We start from the raw sequence: 23,348 nt of genomic DNA, 5'->3' as shown, positions 1-23,348 counted from the left end.
AAGGGAAGTTGAATTCGATAATCATTTTTTTTTATTTTAGTTTTAAAAGAAAAAGAAAAAACAATCGGGGGGGGGGGGTAATTTTTGGGGTTGTGACCTCCCCAAAAATAGTTATAAACCTTTCCATGCAGGACCTATGAGAAGCTACCTTGTACATAAGAACCATACCGGTTCAGCGTTTAGCGAGATCCTTTGGTATAGACAAACAAACAGACGTACAATCATCAATCCTGTTACTTTATTTTAAGGATTAAGAATTATTAAAAAATATTTTAATCTCTTAAGTAATTCGTAAATTTTATTTTTCAAGCTTCGATTTTATGTATAATGTTATCGTCCTTGTTATAATGTATGACAAATAGAATAATTTATATTATACTATTCATTTTATCCCGAGCATGATCATTCATATAAGATTAGATTAGAATCAACACAATGAGCAGAAAAAAGTTAGGAATATTCCTTGAATTTACAAATTGACCACTAGTACCCCCCCCCCCCTCAACATTACCTATCCTTTTAAAACTGTAATATATATTAGACAGCTTTCCGCGGTTAGGAAAACGATATATTATGAGATTAATTCTAGTTTTGTATTCATTTTTCATATTCTACGATACATGATTTTTGAGTATTGCCGACAACTGGTTCTATTCCATCGGATATTTATCGGTTTCGAAGCCATACTTGAATAATTAATTATATCATTTTATCGAACCTTATATTAAAGTAACAGGATGTCTGTCTGTTTGTATGTGTATCTGTAGCTTAATATCTCGCCAACTTGTTTATTAATATTGTGAGGGAGGGTACAGACAATGGCCGATAAATTTATAGAAATCTCCAATTATGATATACAAAAATATCTAAAATCCTTAGATATCAAATATTTGAGGGAAAGTGTAGACACTTGAATCAGTCAAAATTTAATACCCAAAGTTTTGGCTCAACGAATTTACAGTCTATTAACCCCTCCTTCTCTGTTTTTTTTTTTTAATTAAAATTTTGGGGTATGAGGAGGAGGGGGCATTATAAGTGGCCCATTCGTTTATTGGAGGGAAATTCCCAGTTCACGTGAATGTGAACGTTTTACATTTATCATAATTATCATTTTTATCAGGGATCTAAAGGGATAAGACAATGGCCGATAAACTGATGTACATCCTCAGTGATGATACCCCTTCTGTAGATTAAATTTAGTGGTTGAAACGTTTGAGCATTCAAATTAATATTATTAAATATTAATATATATTCATATTTAAAAAGTTGTAAAGCCAACTAAAAAGAAAATGTTAATGTTAATAATCATAAAACTTTGGGGACTAGTGTTATAAACAACCCATTGTCCCCTTTCTCACTGCATTTTTATATCCAGGCAATTTGTTAATAGTTGATTCTTGATTTTTTGGATAAAGGAACAAATCAATTTAAAAGCAGTATAATCAGATATCTAAAGAACAAAGAAAATGGACGATTGGTTGAAGTATATCCCCATTATTGATAAACAAAATAACCCCTGCTGCAATCGAAGTCACTGGATAAAAAACTGGTTAAAATCTTATGATTGCACATTTTTATATTCGTAGAAAACTCGATATAATACGATGATTTTTCCGTATATCTGAAAACCATTTCTAATTCATCGGATATTAATCAGTTTTGTTCCTATCCACTCGTCTTTGGATCTTTTGGGTCATGGGTGAATAATTGTAATATTAATAGTTTGTATTACTTTCTTTCAAATAAAAACTTTCATAAATATTGCGTTTCAAGATTATTTTCCTATTTTCTTTTCCAGTATGGCTTCCAAACCGATTCATATCCAATGGATTAGAAACGGTACTCAGCCATAATGAAAAAATTGAAAAGTATTACAGGTAGTTTTCCTCTGATATTAACACCACTTTTATTAACACAGGTCTTCGGCCTCTTAGGTCTCACAGAGTTAGTCTTAATCTTTTGATTTTTCATTGTAATTTCCGCGGAAAGCTGTCTATAAAACGATGCGATTAATAACTATTATCTTATTAAAGTCTGGATGTCTTTGTGGATGTTTGTGTCTGTAATTTGTAGCTAAGTAATGGGCCAATAAATAGAACAGGGAAGTTTTGCCTTAATCCAGGGTAGCTTTTTGATTAGTTTTGTATCCTTGAAAACTTTGAGTGCTTTAGAAAATTTATGAACGCGGCATATCCTAATGGTCAAATAGGGAGGGGGAAAGACGGAGGGGCGTTGAATTCCCCCCCCCCCCCCACTTCAATTTGTTTTATCTCATTTTCTTTGTGTAATCTAACTGACTTTTTAAGTCTGGGGATTATCATAACTGGCTTTAAAAATAAAAAATAAAAAACTTTAAAAATAAAACCATTTTATGGGAGAAGCGGTTATTTTATTTTTGGGTCTATACTCGCAAAAAAAGCCTAAAACCTGCCCAGAGCCATTAATAAACTTCACTGAAAATTGTGTATTAATTGAACCGTTTGCGAAATCCTAGCAGATACACAAAGGATTTTTTGTTTTTCATGATTTTCTTCATAATTATTTGGGATTGATATTTTATATAAATTTTCATTGAACTTTAAATGAAGGGTAATATCATTTGTCTAAAACACGTTGGAGGGAGGGGACATTGGGCTGTCTGTTACAACTGTCTCCAAAGTTTAAAAAAAAAACACTTTCCTATTCGTTGGCCTAACATCTTCTTGGACTTTTATTCAATTTTGATAGGTTGGTATATTATGTTGAGTGTCCAAAAATTTCAACCACTAATTGTAATCTACTGAAGTAGTAATTTGTGTATCATCATTGGGGATGTACATGTATGTATTGGCAATTGTCTTATCCCTTTAGATCCCTGACATAAGCCACCAATAATGAGTGGAGACAAAAAAAGACTACAGGGAAGTAATATTTGTCCTAAATTGACCTATCCACAGTCTCCTGTTGCACCTTGTACCATTTGACAACGTCACAAGAAATAAATTAGATTAACCCAAGACAAACTAGAAATTGAAAAATAAATTTGAAAATTTTGCTCATGCTTCCAGAGCTTTATCATGTTTCATTAAAAGCCTATTATTATTTCTATCTAATATATATCTATATTTTTTATTAGTAGCAAACCTACTCTATAAATCACTAAGTGTATCAATCCGTCAGTCGGTCAGTCCGTCAGTAACGCTATGTGGAGAATTGTCGACTTTTGCGACTTTTATTGAGTATTGATTGGTTGGTTAATTAAGTTGAGTGTCCAAACGTTTCAACCAGTAATTGTAATTTATAGTAGGGTAAATTATGTATCATCATTGAGGATGCACATAAATTTATTTGACTTTGTCTTATCCCTTTAGATCCTTAATATTCTCCATCCTTCTTTTTATATAAAAACTGAACGTCTCCTCTATAACTTATTTTGTCCACTTGTCAATTCATGTTTTTTTGTGCTTCGCTACTTTTAATCGTTGTTATTCTTGTTTGACAGTACTTTGTAACCTGATCTCAAAAGGTATAGTAACCCAGGGATCAAAAGGGATAAGACAATGGCCTAATAGTTGATTTACATCCCAATGATGATACACAAAATTACCCCTGTCTTTAGATTACAATTATTGGTGAAAACGTCTGGAAACTTAATTTAATAAACCAACCAATCAAAATTCAATAAAAAATTGTTAAGCCAAAGAATAGGAATTCGTTATTATAAAACTTTGGGGACTAGAGTAATAACAAACCCAATGTTCCCTCCCTTCCTGATAGTAACCTTTCAAACACAAGTTTCAATTTTATCAAGTTACTTGTACTTTTATCTTACATTTTTCAAGAAAAATTATAACTTTTTTATTGGCAAAGCTTCTTTACAAACGACGCTGTTTGTTTTTCTTCATTGCTTTTATTTATTAATTTCGTGCCTAACTTTTCGTTTCAGAAAGCTTTGCGACTTTTAGGTAATTGACTATGATTTTAAGACTGTATTATAAAGTAACATGATGTCTGTATTTTCCGAATGTAATTCTAATTTTATTGAGATTATGAGGCTATGATATAATGAGATGTGTGAGTGGTAAATGTGCAATTCATGTATATTGAATGCTTTTCCCATTCCTTATTCCTATCCTTATGTGGTAGTGGACTCGGTTTGAGTTATTGTGGTATTCGCGAGTTACCATAATTAATTTTAGGCCTTATGGCCATAACATTTTAAACTCTTGTGGTTTATGTGTTGTGAGATTGTGATTTTGTGGACACTGTCTGCACGCATATTGCAAAGATGAGGTATTGTGTTCGATTCCCAGTGAATAGACGGGTGTGTTTCGGTATGTATTTCTTGTATTCCCTGGCAAGTTCGAACCCATTAATCCCTGTTTCCTTACACCAAATTTCCTAGAGAATGAGTATGTTACGCAGCATTCCTAACTATCTCCGCGCGGCGCGTGGCTTGTAAACAGACAAAAGAAACGCGCACTTTTTCCTTTGATTAGTCCCACGTGAAGAGCTACGTGATTGAAAATAATGTATTGCTTGAATATACATGCGCTCTGATGTGTGGAATATCTCAAATAAGCCTTCTGCTTAGTTTGACATCATAATGTGGTAAGAATTTATCTTTAATTCTTAATAATAAGTGTAGTATGGTATATTTTCACGAAGAAATTTAAAACATTAATTTTTCAACAAATAGACCATTTAACTGCTAACTTTTGACATACGAATATTTTCCTTAATTTTATTGATCATTTGAATCTAAAATTATCAATTTCTGATGCTATTTAATATGTTTCGTGCCAATTTAAAGTTTTTTAGAAATTTTATATTTTTAATTAAATTGAAATCACGCAACCTCGATCTACAAAAATAATAAACCATTAATATTATGTAATTAATTTTTATATTTTTGTTTTAGATTCACTGTTTTCATGGTAATAAATACACATTTGTAAACTTCACATGTTGGTCATTCGGAGGGCTTGAGATTAAGATTTCGAGAACGGCTAGGATAGCGTTCCGAAACAATGAAAACAAGACAGAACAGATGCAGCTAAGAACATTCTGTGAAGTTTTGTGAATGTGTTGGTTGTGATACCTTACCACACATTATTATTATAGTCATAATCAGTACAGTTAACTTTAGTGACAATTATGGGTCCTAAAAAGAATAAAGGTGAACAATTGAGTAAGCGGCTGCGTCCAGCCGTTGATGCCCTAACCAGTGAGCTAAATAGAGTGATGAAGTTGGTCAGTGATACTTCAGAACTTAATGTTAGACATCTCACTAAGGAATCAATCCTTGTCCATGACAAGTTCGAGACATTTGACAGCATCATGGTCGGTTTTAGCAAGCTTGGTTTGAGAATCCAAGAGCTTGATGAGTTTAGTGACATTTATTCTGATATAGTTACTGTACAAAAAGACTATAGTTCTTTGAAAGATGCTCTTGATGCTATAGAAGAGCTTAGTGACATTCAAAGTGTTGTTGATGTTGTTGGTGATAATTTGCCTAACCATCAGGCTGAACTTTATGATCGATGTTTGAAGATTGTGAAAGTTATTAAAGGGCCATACTTTCCCTTGCCTGATGCAATTATAAACACTTTGTCTGCTTTGATGAAACGTCTGGCTGAGGTTAAGCTTGAACCTGTGAAGCCACCCACGACGACGGCGGGTGCCTCGACAGCATCGCCATTTGTGTCACCGTTTGGCACACCACAGTTCGTCGCCGGTTCTATGTTCACGCCAGGATATATGAATCGTGTCGACGAACGTCTTCTTCCATCTTTCGACGGCCTGGAAGCTTCCTATGTAAGTTTTAAAGACACTTTTAAAAAGCTTACTGTAGGACAAGACCCGTCGTATTTACAGTTATTGTTGAGCAGTGAAAAGGTCTGTAAAAATAAAGAGCTTAGACTCCAGTTAATTCAGATTCAATCGCATGAATCTCAGTGGGCCTACCTTGACGCACGTTTTAAGTCCAAAACACGTCAGATGCTCTGCCTTTTCAACCAATGGGAGAAGAAGTCTAAACCGTCGGACTCCAACCAGATTGTGACTGTGTTAGCAGAGTTTGGCGGAGCAGTTAGCCAGCTGGAGCAGCTGACTAAAGATGATGAAGATGATGAAGTTACCACTAGCCAGTGGTTGACTGTGATACTTCTTGAGATGTTATCCAAGAAGTTGCCACGTGATTTTCAAGATAAGCTCAATTTATCATTGGGCTCAATGGATGTCCCAAACGTCCCAAAGCTGTTAAAGATTATTGAAGAACAGCGTGGCGCCATTTTAATGAGGTGTTCGACTGATATGGACACCCCCTCTAAGAAGAAAGGTAACCCTGCGACAGCCGCTACCGCCGTAGGTAAACCTGGTAAATCTAAGATGAAGCAGTCATGTTTTGTTAATGGCTGTAGTGAGATGCACTTACTTTACAAGTGCCCAAAATTTCATGACCTGTCAGTGTCAGACAGGAAGAGTATTGTGGAGAGTGCTGGATGCTGTTGGATTTGTTTGCAAAAAGGGCATAAATCTGTGGATTGCCCGAAGGCAGATGTAATAGGCGGCTGCAAAGTGGACAATTGTGGTCAGGCCCATAACAACCTTTTGCATGAGAGTGTTGATATGGCTGCCGCCGTCTATGAAGTACACACTTCCCCTGAGGCGAACCTAATGTTAATGTTACAACAGTTAGACGTCGTTGACATTAATCGCCAGAAGGTCCCAGTGAACGCCATGTGGGACACTGGTTTAACTACCACAATGGTAACCCAGTCACTTGTTAATAAACTTCAGTTACCTTTTACTGGGCGTTCAGCAAGAATTTCTCTAGCTGACGGTGAAGTTAAACGTCTCCCGACGGTCAAGCTATGTTTAATTGATCGACACAAGAATTATCACATATTAGAACCTGTGGTAGTGCCTCTCATTGGTCCAAAAGAGGCGATCTGCTCCATAAATCCTGTGGAGGCAGCTGTTTTGTTTGATATGAAACCTGAAGATTTTACTTTGGTTGATGGGCAGGTTGATTTGCTCGTAGGGCACCTGCACCCATCGATGTTTCCCTACTCTGAACGTTCAGTAGGAGAAACCATGCTTTACTCCAGCCTGTTTGGATCTGGATATTTTGCTGTTAGTGCTAATGGTTTAGCAAAGAGTAGGTATGTTGTCTGCTCAGATGTTCAGCTGCAGCCGACTGTTGGTGCTGCTTGTGATGCTATTATTGAACCTGTTGGTTCTGCTTGTAACGCGGCTGATGAACCTTTTGGTTCTGCTAGTGCCGCAGCCGTTGACAACATGGCTACGGCGGGTGTTGCCGTGGCTAATATTGATAATGATGTTAGTTGTGCTGCAGTTATTCCTGATGATATTGGTAACGATACTGTAGTCGTTGATAACTTTGTTACGGCGGGTGTTAAGCCGCTGAATGATTCGGTTCCAGCCGGACAAGAGCCGACGGGAGTTTCGGTTCCGGCTGGACAAGAGCCGATCAGAGTTTTGGTTCCAGCTGGACAAGAGCCGACGGGAGTTTCGGTTCCAGCTGGGCAAGAGCCGATAAGAAATTCGGTCTCGACCGGACAAGAGCCGACGGGAGTTTCGGTTCCGGCCGGACAAAAGCCAGTAGATGATTCTAAGTTTTATGACAGCCACACTTTTATTACATGCCCCGGTGGTGTTATGAATCAAGAATCGACTTGGTTGCTGCCAAGCTGGCCGCCCGACGCAGGGTAAGAGGCCTGCAAATGGCGGTTGGAAATATGGCGGGTGTTGCCGCCAGAAAGTCATTGAAATTTTTCAAACCACACATATCTAATCCACAACATAAACTATTTATGTGACAATGATCTTTAAAGAAAAAATATGGCAAGTTTTATGTTGAGCTTGTGAAAGGAACCTCAATCGGTTCTGTAAAGAATAAGTATTCATTATTCAACTAATTTTATTGTTCATACCTAAGCACAAAAATTCTACAAAACTGTTTAGACTTTTAAAGCAGATTTTAAAAAGATTTTGTTTCTTTAAGTATGATTTTGAAAAGCAAAAGTTCGTGTATATTAAATACCAAATGATTTTGCAGATTTTAAATTGAGAAAATTAGATTTTTTTTACAAATTATTTTTCTAGTTTTTTTTTTATGGTTCACGTTTACTTAAAAAATGTTATTTCTCAGATTCTCATATGAAATAATGCATTAAAGTAAAGAACACAACATGTAATATTATTATGATAATGTTTAAAATATTCCTCATTATTATTTTAAAAGATTATCGCAAAAATCAAGATATTTGTTTAAATTTGTAAGCAAATTAAAGATTTTCTTTCATTCCGGAGGCAGAGATTCTTAACAATTCATGTACAAAAGTTTTCGTTCACTCCGGAAGCTGGGTTTCCTATTAATCCACGCGTTAAGATTTTTTTTCTTCATTCCGAGAGCAGAGATTCGTAGTAATATACGTACCTAGCGATTTCGGACAATTTTAAACCTTGAGAAAATACTTTAGCAATTATTTTCCTAGGTATATATATTTTCGTTCATGTTTAAGCATTTATAATAATGAACACGATGTATGATATTATTAAAATATTGATTATTATTTTATATAAATATCACAGAATTAATTTAAGATAAACTATGCATATTTTAAATTAACTCTACCTTCATTTTTATCGCATATATTAAAATTGAAGCAGTATTTTTTTAAAAGAAATGGGTAACATTTCTTAAGATTTTTAAGTAACGCAAAATTTGATACAATTTCGTTTAAACTTTCAAATCGATGCAAGATTTTTTTCATTTGAAATGCAAACTTAAGTTTTTTATACGTTTACGCAAGTTCTTTCAATGATTTAAGTCTTTCCGGGACCAGGGATTTTTTTTCGCGGAAAATTTCCTAGGTACCTGCGCAGATATAAACATTTTTATCCTTGTTTGATTGAAATTCGATATGATAAAAAATTAACACAATGAGATTTTTTACATCATATAAATATTTCTTTAAGATTTATTATAATCACATAAATAATTTAATATTGCATGCATATTAAAATTATTACTATTTACCTTTTAACCGATGTACCTAAAGGAAAAATGCAGATTTTTTCGCCTTGAATCAAGTAGATTCTTTGAGTTCGAAGATTTAAGCTTAATAAGACCGCTCTATAGTGTATCTTAGCTCTGTTACCTCGGCCAGACATACTACAGAACGGCAAAACTAAAGCATAAGATAATTTTATTTTGATTGCTTTGATTGATGATTCTAAAGTTTCTTGAATTATTCATGATTCTTTAATTTTTGATTTGATTTAAACATCACTAATTATGTTTATCTTCAGTTGATGGAGCCCTGCGCCAGAAATCCTGTCGGAAATTATGCAGTATCAAAAAATTGTGATGGAAAGACATAACGTCCGTCAGGATAGCTGGAACATGGCATTATTAATATTTGAAAGATTGGTTAGTTTGTATCTTGAGGGGTTCATTCTAACTGAGGCCCCAAATTGCCTTAATTTTGACTGTATGAATATGTACAAGTTGCTTTCTTCTCAAAACAGAGAGAAATTGCAAACTCAGCATTTAGAGAAGTTCTTTTCTTATATTGAGCTTTTGTTTTATTTTGGTAAATTTAATTTGCATATTTCAATTGCAATTTTAATTTTACGCAGTTTTGATTCACGAAGATTTAAAATTATGAAATTTTAATTTTCCGAAGTTTGATGATTTTTTACAGTCATATTTATTTAGATTTAAGTATCTATTTTATTGAAACATGTTAGATTTAAGGATCTTACCTATCTTATCTTAAAAATGTTTAGATGTAAGCCCGAGTATTTTTCCGCTGGAAACAATGCTAATTATTGAGAAGTTTTTTATGAAATTTTACTTTTCTTTTCTAGCAAAAAGATTTAGTAGAAAAAATGTCATTATTTAATCTTTCTTTCTTTTGATGAAAAAAGTTTGAGTTGATTATTTAATTATCGATGCGATTTTTAGTATAAAAATCATTTACCTATTTTATTATGTAGGTGCCTAATTGAAGTTTAGGTACTATTGATTATTAATTCATGTATTCGCAATTACATGGTCTGTAATTCTAATTTTATTGAGATTATGAGGCTATGATATAATGAGATGTGTGAGTGGTAAATGTGCAATTCATGTATATTGAATGCTTTTCCCATTCCTTATTCCTATCCTTATGTGGTAGTGGACTCGGTTTGAGTTATTGTGGTATTCGCGAGTTACCATAATTAATTTTAGGCCTTATGGCCATAACATTTTAAACTCTTGTGGTTTATGTGTTGTGAGATTGTGATTTTGTGGACACTGTCTGCACGCATATTGCAAAGATGAGGTATTGTGTTCGATTCCCAGTGAATAGACGGGTGTGTTTCGGTATGTATTTCTTGTATTCCCTGGCAAGTTCGAACCCATTAATCCCTGTTTCCTTACACCAAATTTCCTAGAGAATGAGTATGTTACGCGGCATTCCTAACTATCTCCGCGCGGCGCGTGGCTTGTAAACAGACAAAAGAAACGCGCACTTTTTCCTTTGATTAGTCCCACGTGAAGAGCTACGTGATTGAAAATAATGTATTGCTTGAATATACATGCGCTCTGATGTGTGGAATATCTCAAATAAGCCTTCTGCTTAGTTTGACATCATAATGTGGTAAGAATTTATCTTTAATTCTTAATAATAAGTGTAGTATGGTATATTTTCACGAAGAAATTTAAAACATTAATTTTTCAACAAATAGACCATTTAACTGCTAACTTTTGACATACGAATATTTTCCTTAATTTTATTGATCATTTGAATCTAAAATTATCAATTTCTGATGCTATTTAATATGTTTCGTGCCAATTTAAAGTTTTTTAGAAATTTTATATTTTTAATTAAATTGAAATCACGCAACCTCGATCTACAAAAATAATAAACCATTAATATTATGTAATTAATTTTTATATTTTTGTTTTAGATTCACTGTTTTCATGGTAATAAATACACATTTGTAAACTTCACATGTTGGTCATTCGGAGGGCTTGAGATTAAGATTTCGAGAACGGCTAGGATAGCGTTCCGAAACAATCTCGCTAACCGCTTAACCGATATGGTTCTTCTTTACAATGTAGCATTAAGGTTTATACCTATTTTTGGGAAAGGTACAAACACTCTCTTAAAAAAGAAAATTTAAACGAACTTGGGGGAATATTTAAAATTTTACATTTTTAGCAAAGTCTTTGCTTCTAAGAAAAACTATTTCTTGCTACAAGCTAATAAAATTAGCTTCCATTAGAGGAAAATTTCTTTGCAATATTTCTACTTTATATATCTATTTCTTCTTTATATATCTTGCTCTACAGGGACTAAGTTATAACCAATATAGAAAATAAGAATTAACCCCAGAGAGAGAGGGATGGGATACTGGGCTGTTTATTACAATAGTCCCCAAAGTTTGGACGTTCTTGCAGTTGTGTTTATAAAAAAAAAAACTTTAAATACAGTTTGATATTAACAAAGCCTTTGATGTTTTAACATTGCATTGTAAAAATAAATTACAAGCCTACTATTGGTCAATTAGAATGCATACTGACCTGCCATTGGTAATTTAGTCTGTGTATTGGCGTATCATTGGTCATTTAAATTGTATACACTTAATTGTATTAAAGGCACTATAAACGGCTTCAAAAATAACATATTAAAAATCTTGGATCTTTAAAATAAGACAATTTAAGTTAAATTGATATACATACCTTATGATAATAATCATAATTTTCCTTCTGTAAATTTCTGTAAAATTACAGGTTTAATATTTTTGACACCACTATACTATTCAGGATTCACTAAAAGTACCCAAAGTTGTTATACAAATTTGTGTATCGATATAAATGCCTTCCTCCCTTGTTAATTCTTCTTCCAAAGAATACTTTTTGTTCATGGGTTAGATGTCAGAAAATACAGAGATAGGGCAATGTTAACCAAAAACATTCCTGATATTCAAGTAAAATGATGCCTGTCTGTCTTATTATTCTCCTTTACAATCTAGCTTCTTACAGATGAAAATTAAATAAATGGGTGAGGTTTAGCGCTCGAATGGCAATTAAAGGAACAGTCCCCATTTGACATCACTAAGGCGATACGAAACAAAAAGATTTTTCCAGTATGGCTTCGAAACCGATTAATATCCGCTGGATAAGAACCTATTCTAAGCCATACTAAAAAATGATGTATCGTATCGTATTATATACAGTATTAAAACCAGTTTGGTTAGCCCGTGCCTTTGACATCTCGGTGCTAACAAAAGTGGTTTAATCTTATAATTGTACATTTTTATATCCGCAGAAAGCTGTTTATAATACGATGCGATAAATAACTATTCCTTATCCTGAAAACCCATGATTAAATAGAAATACAATAAATACATCTTGCTTTTCCTACACAAAACTTAATTTGCTTAGAATTGTAATTCTTAAACAATTTCTTTTATATATTATCTATCTATCCATACATTGTAATATCTATTTAATATTTTCGCTTTTAATCTATTTGTCTATTTTTAAATTGTATATTCTAATACTTTTATTAATAATTCATCTTTATGTATATTTAACTAAAGGAGGTTAACTCACAAACAAATTTTAGATATTACTTATTTATTCAGGGCCAGGCATTACAAACTGTTTTTAGCATGTTTGCTCTCTTGAGCTGTCAATGTAAAATTATCCCTTTACAATTTTTTAGAACCTGTTGTATCTAAAGTACCTTGTTGGGCACTGATAAACCCCACACAACCTTCTTGAAAATAAAGGGGGGAGGAGATATTTTGTGTTTGTTAAGGTCAAGTTAGGTTATATTTAGTACGGGATAAGCCCTAGTTATGGGCCCTGCAGGGTAGGGCATCCCGCAGTGATAATGAAAAGGAAAAGAGGCATTACTTTTTGTTCCACTTTTAATTCCTGTGACGTCATAAAATGAGGAAGTTTAGAGGTGAAGTGGGAAAGAAAACCCTTAAAAAGAGATGGAGAATCTGACGTCAAAAGTGGTGCAAAAGTAATGCAGCTTGGTCTTCGTCAAATAAGGGGGGGGGGGGTTGACAGTGCTCAACAGGCAATTTGTATGAAAGCCCCAAATATCTTTCTATCTATTAATCTATCTTATTTTCAGGAACACAGTAATAGTGTCTGACTGATTATGACGTAACAAATAAAATTAGCCAATGAGAGGCCACTATAAATTTTACCATTGGTCAATAACGGCCTCTCATTGGCTAATTTTTTTTGTTACGTCATAATCAGTCAGACACTATTACTGTGTTCATTTTCAGGGCCCTCTGAACGTCATCGACTTGTTGGCAATCCTTCCTTACTTTGTTGGATTCATCGTTGAGGAGATCAAGGTAATGTCTTATCAGGGAGGGAGGGGACAATGGGATGTTTTTTACACTGGTCCCTAAAGTTTTATAATAAGGTTTCCTTAATAATTGAGACTTGAATTTCAATTAGCTGAGTGTTCAAACGATTCAATCACTAATTGTAACATACAGAACTGGTAATTTTGTGTATCATCATTGGGAATGTACATCAACTTTTCGGGCATTGTCTTATCCTTTTAGATCCCTTTTTTATTACTAAAAAATATTATTTTTTGTTATTGCTGCGCTTCTCATCGATATAATTATCTTTGGATAAAATGATGATTGAAGTAAACGTCAAGGATCTAATGAGATAAGACAATAGCCGATAAAATAATGTACATTTACATCCCCAATGATGATACACAAAATTATCCCTTTTGTAAGTCCCCAAAGTTTTTCAGCAAACATAAAAGAAAACTTTATAGTAAAACTTTGGGGACTAAAGTAATAAACAGCCCCTCTATCTCTGATTAAATGCCCAATTGTGTAACATGTTCAGATATTGAATTTGCTTATTAATTGAATCCAATTACTGTAATAATTGTAATTCATTTAATTTCTTAAATTGATTATCAACTAATCATCAGGAAGCAATTAATTTGTAGCTGTTTCAAATAATTAAGAAGTAATAACGTTGAATGATTTCTAGTCTGTCCATCTGTCTTTCCGTCTGAATGTTTGCCTGTCTGAAGCTTAGGATCTTGGTAACCTTTGCACCAATAGTGTTATAATTTTCAGGAAATATCCCCTATAGTCCCCTCAACATATTAAGGTCTCTTATTTTTATAGGGTAACTTGATTGTAATATAATAGTACTCCTAAAGACTCAAGTCCTAATGGACAAAAGATCTAATAGAGAAAAGTCCCAATTAGACAAAAGGCCTAGCAATTGTTTTTGGGGTCTAAAACTACTTTGCGCCCATAATAACCTTACCTTACCTCACCTAGAGTAAAATACGAATATTAAAATAAGGATGACAACTTCCATAAATAGTGAAACTGAAACAGTAGGGCAATCGAATATTAACACTTGTAACGTGTCAGAACTGATTAAGCAGTATTCCAAAAATGTATAAATTGACATACATACTTTCTGGTATAGTGTTGCTACGCTCTCTAAATCTGTCATGCAGAGTTTGAAATCGTTAGGACAATTCTAATCCAATCTTTTATATTTTAGGATACCGTTGTCGTCGGCAGGGCTGGCAAAGTTTTGAGGTTGATCAGAGTTATGAGAATTCTCAGAGTTTTCAAGGTAAGTATTATCATTTAGATCTCAAGAATGGAAGTAAATCTATGAATATACATGTATAACCAGACAACTACCTGGATCCCACTGTTGGGGACCATTTTCGTCTGCTAGCAAATTGCTTTCTGCTCTTTTGTAGCGACATGGCTCTGTTAATAATCCCGACATTATTGGTTGATTTTCATAGACCCAATCAAAATTCTAATAGTAATAAATCGCATCATATTAGAGACAGCTTTCAAAATTAATAATTATAGCATTAAAAACAGATTTGTAAGCCCCGAGGGGCCAAAGGCCCGAGCTAACAAAACTGGTTTTATCTATTATTTTTATTTCAATATTCGTGGAAAATTTTGTTATTCGATGGTATACATTACTTTTTTTTACGGCTGAGAACCGGTTCTAATCCACGGATATTAATCGGTTTTGAAGCCTTACTGGAAAAGCAACTTTAAATTTTACTTATCCTAATTTATAAATGACTAGCAGCTACGCCCCTAGAGGCCTCTAGTGGCACTTTAAATATTTGGTGTTTTAAAAATAATACGATACTTTGCAATGTTATGTAGGAGTCTCAATTCGAGAAGAAAAAAAATCGATTAATTGTGATTTTTCTTGGGCGGGAGGTGGTACCCTCCCCCGAAATAGTTATAACCCTTCCTGGGACCTATGAGAAGCTACCCTGTTGAGGAGAACCCGATCTGTTCAGCGGTTAGCGAGATCCTTCGGTACAAACACACAGACAAACACACAAACATCCTGCTACTTTATTATAAGGCTATTTTTAGCAAAGATATCCTGGCTATTTATAAATTTATCCTTCCAAGGATATATGTTTAATTTTACTGTGCAATTTCTGGTATTTTAGCAACTTATAACCCGAAGCTAAACAAACAAAAGACATTTCTAAAGTCAAAAATACTTGTAGTATCACAGCAGGCTTTTAGAATATCTAATACATAGATTGTACTGTGATTTTTGTTGTTTGGGAAAATCTGGGAATCATTAGAAAGTCTGAGTTTATCAAATTAACCTCAGGTTTTTATTGTCACTTTCTGCTGCAGTTGTTACGGGTTGTCTTCTATCTCAGCAACTAATAAAGATAGAAAGCAAAAAATCATCATTAAACTCAAATTAAAGTAAAACTAAACTCCTATTTTTTGCATTTTGTTAATTATAATTGTTACGTGAATTTCATAGAATTTTTTTTCAAAATATCTCCAAGGTTTCTTCAAATAATCAAAATTTTAGTTTTAAGATATATTTATATCAATATCCTGTCCTTCCATCCCTAAAATAATAAAACAAATTTAATAATTAAAAAGAAAACTAAGTTTACTTTGCTGTTAATATGCAATATTTTGCAGTTATGTCTCACTGCTCCTTTTTTAGTTGTTTAGTTAGTTGATTCGTTTACTTTTCCAGGAAAAGAAAATCTTTGTTTGGTTTTACTTTTCATATACTGGCATCTATGTATATTAGATAACAAAACAAAACTCTGGCTCCTATAGATGATATTTATTGCCTATGAAAATAACCAATGGTAGGCCAATACACAGACTAAATTACCGATGTTAGGCCAATACAAAGACTAAATTACCAATGGTAGGCAAGTATACATTTTATTGACCAATGGTAGGCCAATATTTTATAGGCTTATATCTATTTATTTTAGCAATCAAAAAAAAGCCTTATTGTAAAGCTGCGTCGTTTCATAGACCTTTAAGGGGGAGGGGAGGAACATAGAGGGTGTCTACTCCCCTAATTTTTTTTTAATAACCCTCATTTTACAACTTAAAATTTTACAAATTAGATTACCCACTTAAATACTTTGAAAATCCTTATTTTACCCCTCCCCCCCCCCCCCCAACACACATACAAAAAAAGCTTAGATGTCATTGGTTACCTTATAAGACTTACTTTTTTTGTGATTTTATTAATAAAAAAACTTTTATATAAGACTAGCTCTTTACATACAGTGTTTAATTTTTTTTTAAAAGGAGTTTATTATTATTATGGTTTTATATTTCAAAATATTTCGCCTTTATTTTTTGCAACAGTATAATATGATTGTTATCAATGAAAAATAATCAATAAAATATTTCTGGACCAAATAAAAATAAAAGGAGCATGCATGAAGCATAATAGACATGTGAAATCACAACAAAATTGATTAAGCTTACCGTTTTCCTTAGAATACATAGATAGATATACTGTGGATGTTTGAAGATTAAAAGACAATAATTCATTCTGGGCAGTGCAGTTATGTCCGGCATATGACTCCATACAAACCAACCAATAGGAATTTTTGGGGTGTTTCTTTTAACGCCAGAATTTAGACAGGATGATTTAAAGGTGACAAAAAGAACTTACTTTCAATATCCAGCAGGATACCGGATATTGAAACTATCCAGCCTGATATCTGGCTATATATTTCTTGATTTGAGTTTTACCTACCTAAGAAGGTAGAAATAAGTCAAATGTTAGTAAAAGTTTATTCGATTAATTGCTTAGAATTAGGATCAACATAAATATGTAGTTACTTAATTTTTAAGTTAAAGCCCTTTTCATATAATAAAACACCATTTTATGAAGAAAACATATTTACTGTTTTTATAAAAAACAACTTTTATTAAAGAGAGTCACATTCTTTTTTTCAATTTCGATACCATAAATCAACATTCCAACCTTCAACTGAAAAAGTCAGAGAGAGAGAGGGGACAATTACACTAGTTCCCAAAGTTTGATAATAACGTTTCCTAATCATTAGTTGTCCGTAAAGCTTTGGTGTCTTTTTTTGAATTTGGATAAGTGTTATCATTAACTTGAGTGCCTTAACATTTCAACCACTAATTGTAATCTACAGAAGATGTAATTTTGAGTATCCACATTGGGAATGTCATTGTCTTATCCCTTTAGTTTCCTGAGAGAAAGTAAGATTATAAGATATTTTTATTTTAACAAGGGAAGCTCTAAAATCAGAAGGAAGGACAAACAAATAATAACTCTCATAAAGTGTCAGAATAGAGTAATAAGCAAAGCATTAATTTGTAAGTCTAAACAAAATTGTAAACAAAAAATTTTAACCTTGTAGTCTAAAGAATCATTATTCCAAAAAATCAGATCAATAGGATAATTATATAAAATAAAATAAAAATTGTTGTTTAAATTAACGCAGGACTTTCAGAACGTTGCTACGTTTCCTAAATCGTACCTAACTGTTATAGGTAGAATCATGCAAACTTTGAAATCGATAGGACAATTCCAACATGTAAAAAAGTACTGAATAAAAACAACAAACTTTAAAATTATCGTTTCTCAAGAAATTTAATTAATTCACAAACTTTCGTATTCAAATTATTTAATTCGTTTTGTTTCTTCAACTTTCAATGTTTTTATTTCAATTTTTAGTAGCGAAGCTACGTTATATAACCGTATGAAACGATTAGGGGAAATTTCTTGGCTCCTATATTAGATAGACAGCTGAAACTACTTGTCAACATACCTATCTATATGGAGCATAACTAATATAAAACGACCATGGCGATTGGACTGCTTTTAGGCAGATTTTTAACTATTCTTATATTTTTCATATGTTCTTATTTTTTAGTTGGTGAGACATTTTGCTGGACTGCAGAGTCTGCTATCCACACTGAAGCAAGCTTACAAGGTAAATATATTTTTAACCTTCGATTTTTAAATGATCATTTAAAAATCGGAGCATCTTCTGCTTGTAATTGGATGTGATACTCTAACACCGAAGGATATTAGGTTAAGTAACATCTAGCAGACAACCAACTATTTTATTGCACGACCTTTGTCTGAGAATTTCTAACTGTGCATGGTAATGAGTTGTCGAGGCATTCCCCCTAACCTAACTATTTTTGTTGTGCACATAATATGGCATAACTAGGAACCATTTTTAAAGTCTTTATCGGACCGCAATTCGAACCCATCGCCTCCCCGTCAAGAAGCAGATGTGTTACGTGTTGAGCCACGGTCTCGGTGATACAGAAAAGCTTTTTATATATCCCGGTAGATTTGATAAAGTTTTTGGTACCAGTATCATATCTGGTCTAATGACCCCTCCCTCTCTGAGTTGAGTGTATATTAATAAAATATATGTGGTATGATTAATAAGAGATATAAGTTTTCCGGAATTGTAATGTAGGGAGTAGATTTGAAATCTGCATCAAATTTTAAGGATTTTTTATAAAATTCGTTTTTCGTATAATTCTTTATCTAAAAGCGGAAATACAAATTAAGTTAATTAATTTTGGCATCTGTGATTGGTGGATTTAAAAAATCTGCGCTCTGATTGGATGGCGTACATCATTCAACCAATTAGAGCGCAGGTAGTTTAAAATCCACCTATCCTATTGGTCAAAATTAATTAACTTAAAATGTATTTTCGCTTTTAGATAAAGAATTTTACAAAAAACGAATTTTATAAAAAAAAATCCTTAAAATTTGATGCAGATTTCAAATCTACTCCCTACATTAAAATTCCGGAAAACTTATATCTCTTAATGATTAATGTTGTACAATTATATGCAAGGTTAGTTATGATATATGATAATTGTCTATACTAATCATGGCTCGGCAACCGTGCGTCAGCTGAGTTTAAGCCTATCAGAACTTTGATATTCAGCTGACTATCTAAATCTGTTTATAAACAGCCAATCCATCTTTTCAGAAATATTTTTTGCATACAAGTGGGTTTAAATTTTATGCTTATGCGCGGCTGCCGAGCCCTGATACTACTAATGTACTACATTATAACAAGAATCACAACATCCATTAAAAATTATATAATATGTATGGCTATGAATGATTACTAATATAAAACAGCTAAGATACAAATAGATTTTAAAATATAAATCATTTGAGGACCTAGGTAAAGCTTTCATAACATGAAGAACTCAATAGCGATAACTTATTGGTATATTCTAAAACAGGATAAAGTTACAGAACAGACATAACCTAACTTGGAATTTATTACACAATACTGGTTATTTGTACTGTGTAAATAGTAATTGTTTAAATGGATATATAATATACGTGGATATATAGACAGTGGAAAATTAGTTATCAATTTAGCTTGCTAATATGGTCAGTTGGTTCATTCAGCATGAGGGTAGGGTATGGTGTAAAAGAGGTAGATTGTTGGTATCGTTAGTTTAGCCAGCTTCGAGTATCATTTTATCAAAGTACATGAAAATCTGGTGCAACGTCCATGTAATAATATATCGATTATTGTTTAAATTATTATGTTTGGTATGTCTGTCTGTCTGTCTGTTTTTATTATTTAATATGAATGATGTAATAATCATATTATCTAGGAGCTGGGTCTGCTGATGATTCTGGTCCCCAAAGTTTTATAATAATCTTTTTCAGTGGCTTAACAACTTTGGGGACATTTATTGACTTTTAATTGGTTGGGTTATTGTTGGTGTCCATACGTTTCAACTATTAATTGTAATCTAAAAAAGGGATAATTTTGTGTATTAGCATTGGGGACATCAATTTATATACCATTGTCTTAACCTTTTAGATCCCTGTATTATAATGATATGTATCTAGGAGCTGGGTCTGCTGATGATGTATAGCTCAAGCATAGAATATTAGAATATACTGTAAAAGTTGTCTCAAATATAGGTATTAAATAATGTTGTACTAATGAGATGTATCTAGGAGCTGGGTCTGCTGATGATTCTGGTTGGTGTCTCTGTTCTCACGGTTTCAAGGTAATAAAAAAAAACATGTATCGTATTATAGACAGCTTTCTACGGATATTAAACAAAAAATGATAAGTAAAACTAGTTGTGTTAGGCCTGCGGGGCCGAAGGCATGGGCTATCTAAACTGGTATTATTTTTTTTAATACTCGTGGATTATTGTCTTTAATACGATACAATAAATGAGTTAATATAGTATGTGAGCCATTTTTAAAAATTTAGATAATCATATTGGATGCTTATGAAGCTTAATACAGAGGCCTAAAATTTAGGGAAAAATGAGACAATGGGCTGTTTTTTACACTAGTCTCCAAAGTTTTATTGAATTTTGATTGATTGGTTTATTAGGTTGAGTAATCTACAGAAGGGGTAATTTTGTGTGTCATCATTGGAGATGTACATCATTGTCTTATCCCTTTATATCACTGCTGAAAGCAATGGCCAAAAAGTACCATTATACAACATAATTCTTTCGTTGTTTCTGTTACTAAAGTTAATTGTTATCAGGCCCATAATCTTATTACCTAAGGCAGCAGATAATCATGATAAGTAGCAACTATTAGTGAGGGAGGGGACAATGGGCTGTTTAGTACCCAAAGTTTTATAAAAACGTTATCTTATTCGTTGGCTAACAACCTTGGGGTCTTAAGTTAATTTTGATTGGATGATTCATCAAGTTGTGTGTTCAAACGTTTCAACCACTAATTGTAATATAAACAAGGGGTAACTTTGTGTATCATCATTTGGGATGTACATCAATTTATCGGCCACTGTACTATCCCTTTAGATCACTGCCTTTTTCTACTCCCATTGTACTACCATTGACCTTGTAGAATAAAAAAAATAGATGATGAAAATTCATGTAACGTATAAGAAATAAATTTTAACAGCTACTAAAATATAAATTATAAAATGATTACTAGTTAAGACCAATAAAACTGAAACAAATTTATGTTTTTGTTTTGTTTTATGCATTTTGTTATCCTTGTTCAAGATGTACTTTTCTTTTAAGAATATGATAATTAGTTTACAGTTTAAACAAATAAAATAGTTTTATTTTATTAATTTATATAATACATTCATCTTTGTCAGGGAGGGAGGGGACATTAGGATGTTTATTACACTAGTCCCCAAAGTTTTATATAACGTTTTCTTATTCGTTAGCTCAACATTTCTGGGGACTTTTATTGAATTTGGATTGGTTTGTTCTTTAAGTTGAGTGCAAACGTTTCAACCACCACATGTAATCTAATTTTGTGTATCATCATTGGGGATGAATATAAATTGTCTTATCCCTTTAGATCCCTGATAGTTCTTTGATAATCTTTGTTATGATATCAAACAAAAAACTCCAAATTGAGTTTTATTTTTATATTTCTAAAGAACTTGAATTACTACACGCCTATCTTGAAATGAATCAAGACACAGGTGCTGAGTGATGCTCACCGTTTGGGAGGGTGGTGGTACCGTCCCCCAAAATAGTTATAAATCTTCTATATACTACGGAGGTCCTGATTGGTAAACCTCAGCTTTGCCTTGATCCATTTCATGTTAGGTGTTATTCAGTTTATAAAAAAATACAGGAATAGAGGCATTTGTATGTTAAATTTCATGTAAAATGATTTTTTTCTATTTGAAGATCTCAGAATTTGTTTTACTTTTCAAAGAAGCTTTTAAAAATCATAGGATGGTTTTAGGCTTTTTCTTTTACCTATTCCGCCCTGCCTTGTAAATGAAAATGCAAGGAGGAAGATAACATTGGACTGTAAGTTATACTTTGTATTCAGAGCTTCATAGACATGTTCCCTCATTCGCTGGATAAAAAACTTTTCGTACTTTTATGGCATTAGTCGCTTAGAACTCTGTTGTTGTTTTCAAACTTTAAATAATAATTAATCTACAAAAGGGGTAATTTTGTTTATCATCCATTCTCTTATTCCTGGTGAAAATGTACACAAGAGAAATTGAATTAGGATGAAGACTGTATGAGCTTTCTCAGTTTTTTTTATTTAACTGTATAATCGTAATGTTTCTTTCCTTTATAGAAATTTTTTTTTTTTTTTATAAATATACAAATGAGAAAAACACAATTTGGAATTAATAATAGTTTAGAGTAAAATACTAGTTTACTGGCAAATAAAAATGTATAAAAATGGTGAAGGCAATTTGTCTAGGTTTTTCTGTACTTCAATTATATATAGGTATAGATATTTTAGCTTTTAGGCAATGAAGGGCTTTTTAAAATAGCCAAAAACCATTCCAAGACCTAAACTGAAAAATGAATATACTTGAATCATAATCAGGACCTCCAAAAAAGGAAGAACTTAATAGTTTCAGTTATTTAAGAGATCTTAATTGAAAAACTTTAGGAATGCTTTAAAAGTAAGTTTTTGTAATTTTAATGGTAGGATACACAAGGTGGGAGGGGACAATGGACTGTTTATTACACTAATCCCCAAAGTTTTATAATAACGTTTTATATTCGTTGGATTAAAACTTTATAGGCCATTTTCTTATCCCTTTAGATCCCTGTTTTATTAAAAAATTTTGTTTTTAGTTTGGTATACTTTGCTGAGAAGGACGCAAAGGCGAAATGGAGTTTCATGGACAGTTTCTGGTGGGGCCTCATGGTTCTAACCACCGTCGGATACGGATCTACAGCACCCTCTACACCCATGGGGAAGGTAAGTCTAGATAGATATGTATGTAGATAAGTAGATAGATAGATAGATAGATAGATAGATAGATAGATAGATATATAGATATATAGATAGATAGATAGATAGATAGATAAATAGATAGATAGATAGATAGATATATAGATAGATAGATAGATAGATAGATAGATAGATAGATAGATAGATAGATAGATAGATAGATAGATAGATAGATAGATAGATAGATAGATAGATAGATAGATAGATAGATAGATAGATAGATAGATAGATAGATAGATAGATA

The 23,348-nt window shown here is 32.7% G+C and overlaps 2 protein-coding genes across 2 annotated transcripts in view; both read left to right on the top strand.

Moving 5' to 3' along the window:
- LOC145331579 (long-chain-fatty-acid--CoA ligase ACSBG2-like) overlaps nt 1-23,348 on the top strand; it is a 292,684-nt gene that overhangs the window by 22,350 nt on the left and 246,986 nt on the right. The gene's annotated exons all lie outside the window — the stretch shown is intronic.
- The window catches only part of LOC145331580 (potassium voltage-gated channel protein Shab-like), a 133,290-nt gene that overhangs the window by 84,936 nt on the left and 25,006 nt on the right, over nt 1-23,348 (top strand). The window contains exons 14-18 of the mRNA XM_080176325.1: nt 13,312-13,383; nt 14,582-14,656; nt 18,261-18,320; nt 20,345-20,397; nt 22,945-23,071. Of these exons, the coding sequence (XP_080032451.1) occupies nt 13,312-13,383; nt 14,582-14,656; nt 18,261-18,320; nt 20,345-20,397; nt 22,945-23,071 (387 nt within the window). The remainder of the gene's footprint in view (nt 1-13,311; nt 13,384-14,581; nt 14,657-18,260; nt 18,321-20,344; nt 20,398-22,944; nt 23,072-23,348) is intronic.

The sequence above is a fragment of the Acartia tonsa genome, chromosome 11, assembly GCF_053477335.1.
Source record: "Acartia tonsa isolate MP-2025a chromosome 11, ASM5347733v1, whole genome shotgun sequence".
In the NCBI taxonomy this organism is placed as follows: Eukaryota; Metazoa; Arthropoda; class Copepoda; order Calanoida; family Acartiidae; genus Acartia; species Acartia tonsa.
Note: the sequence above shows the minus strand (reverse complement) of the source record. Positions and strands in the feature narration are given on the sequence as shown.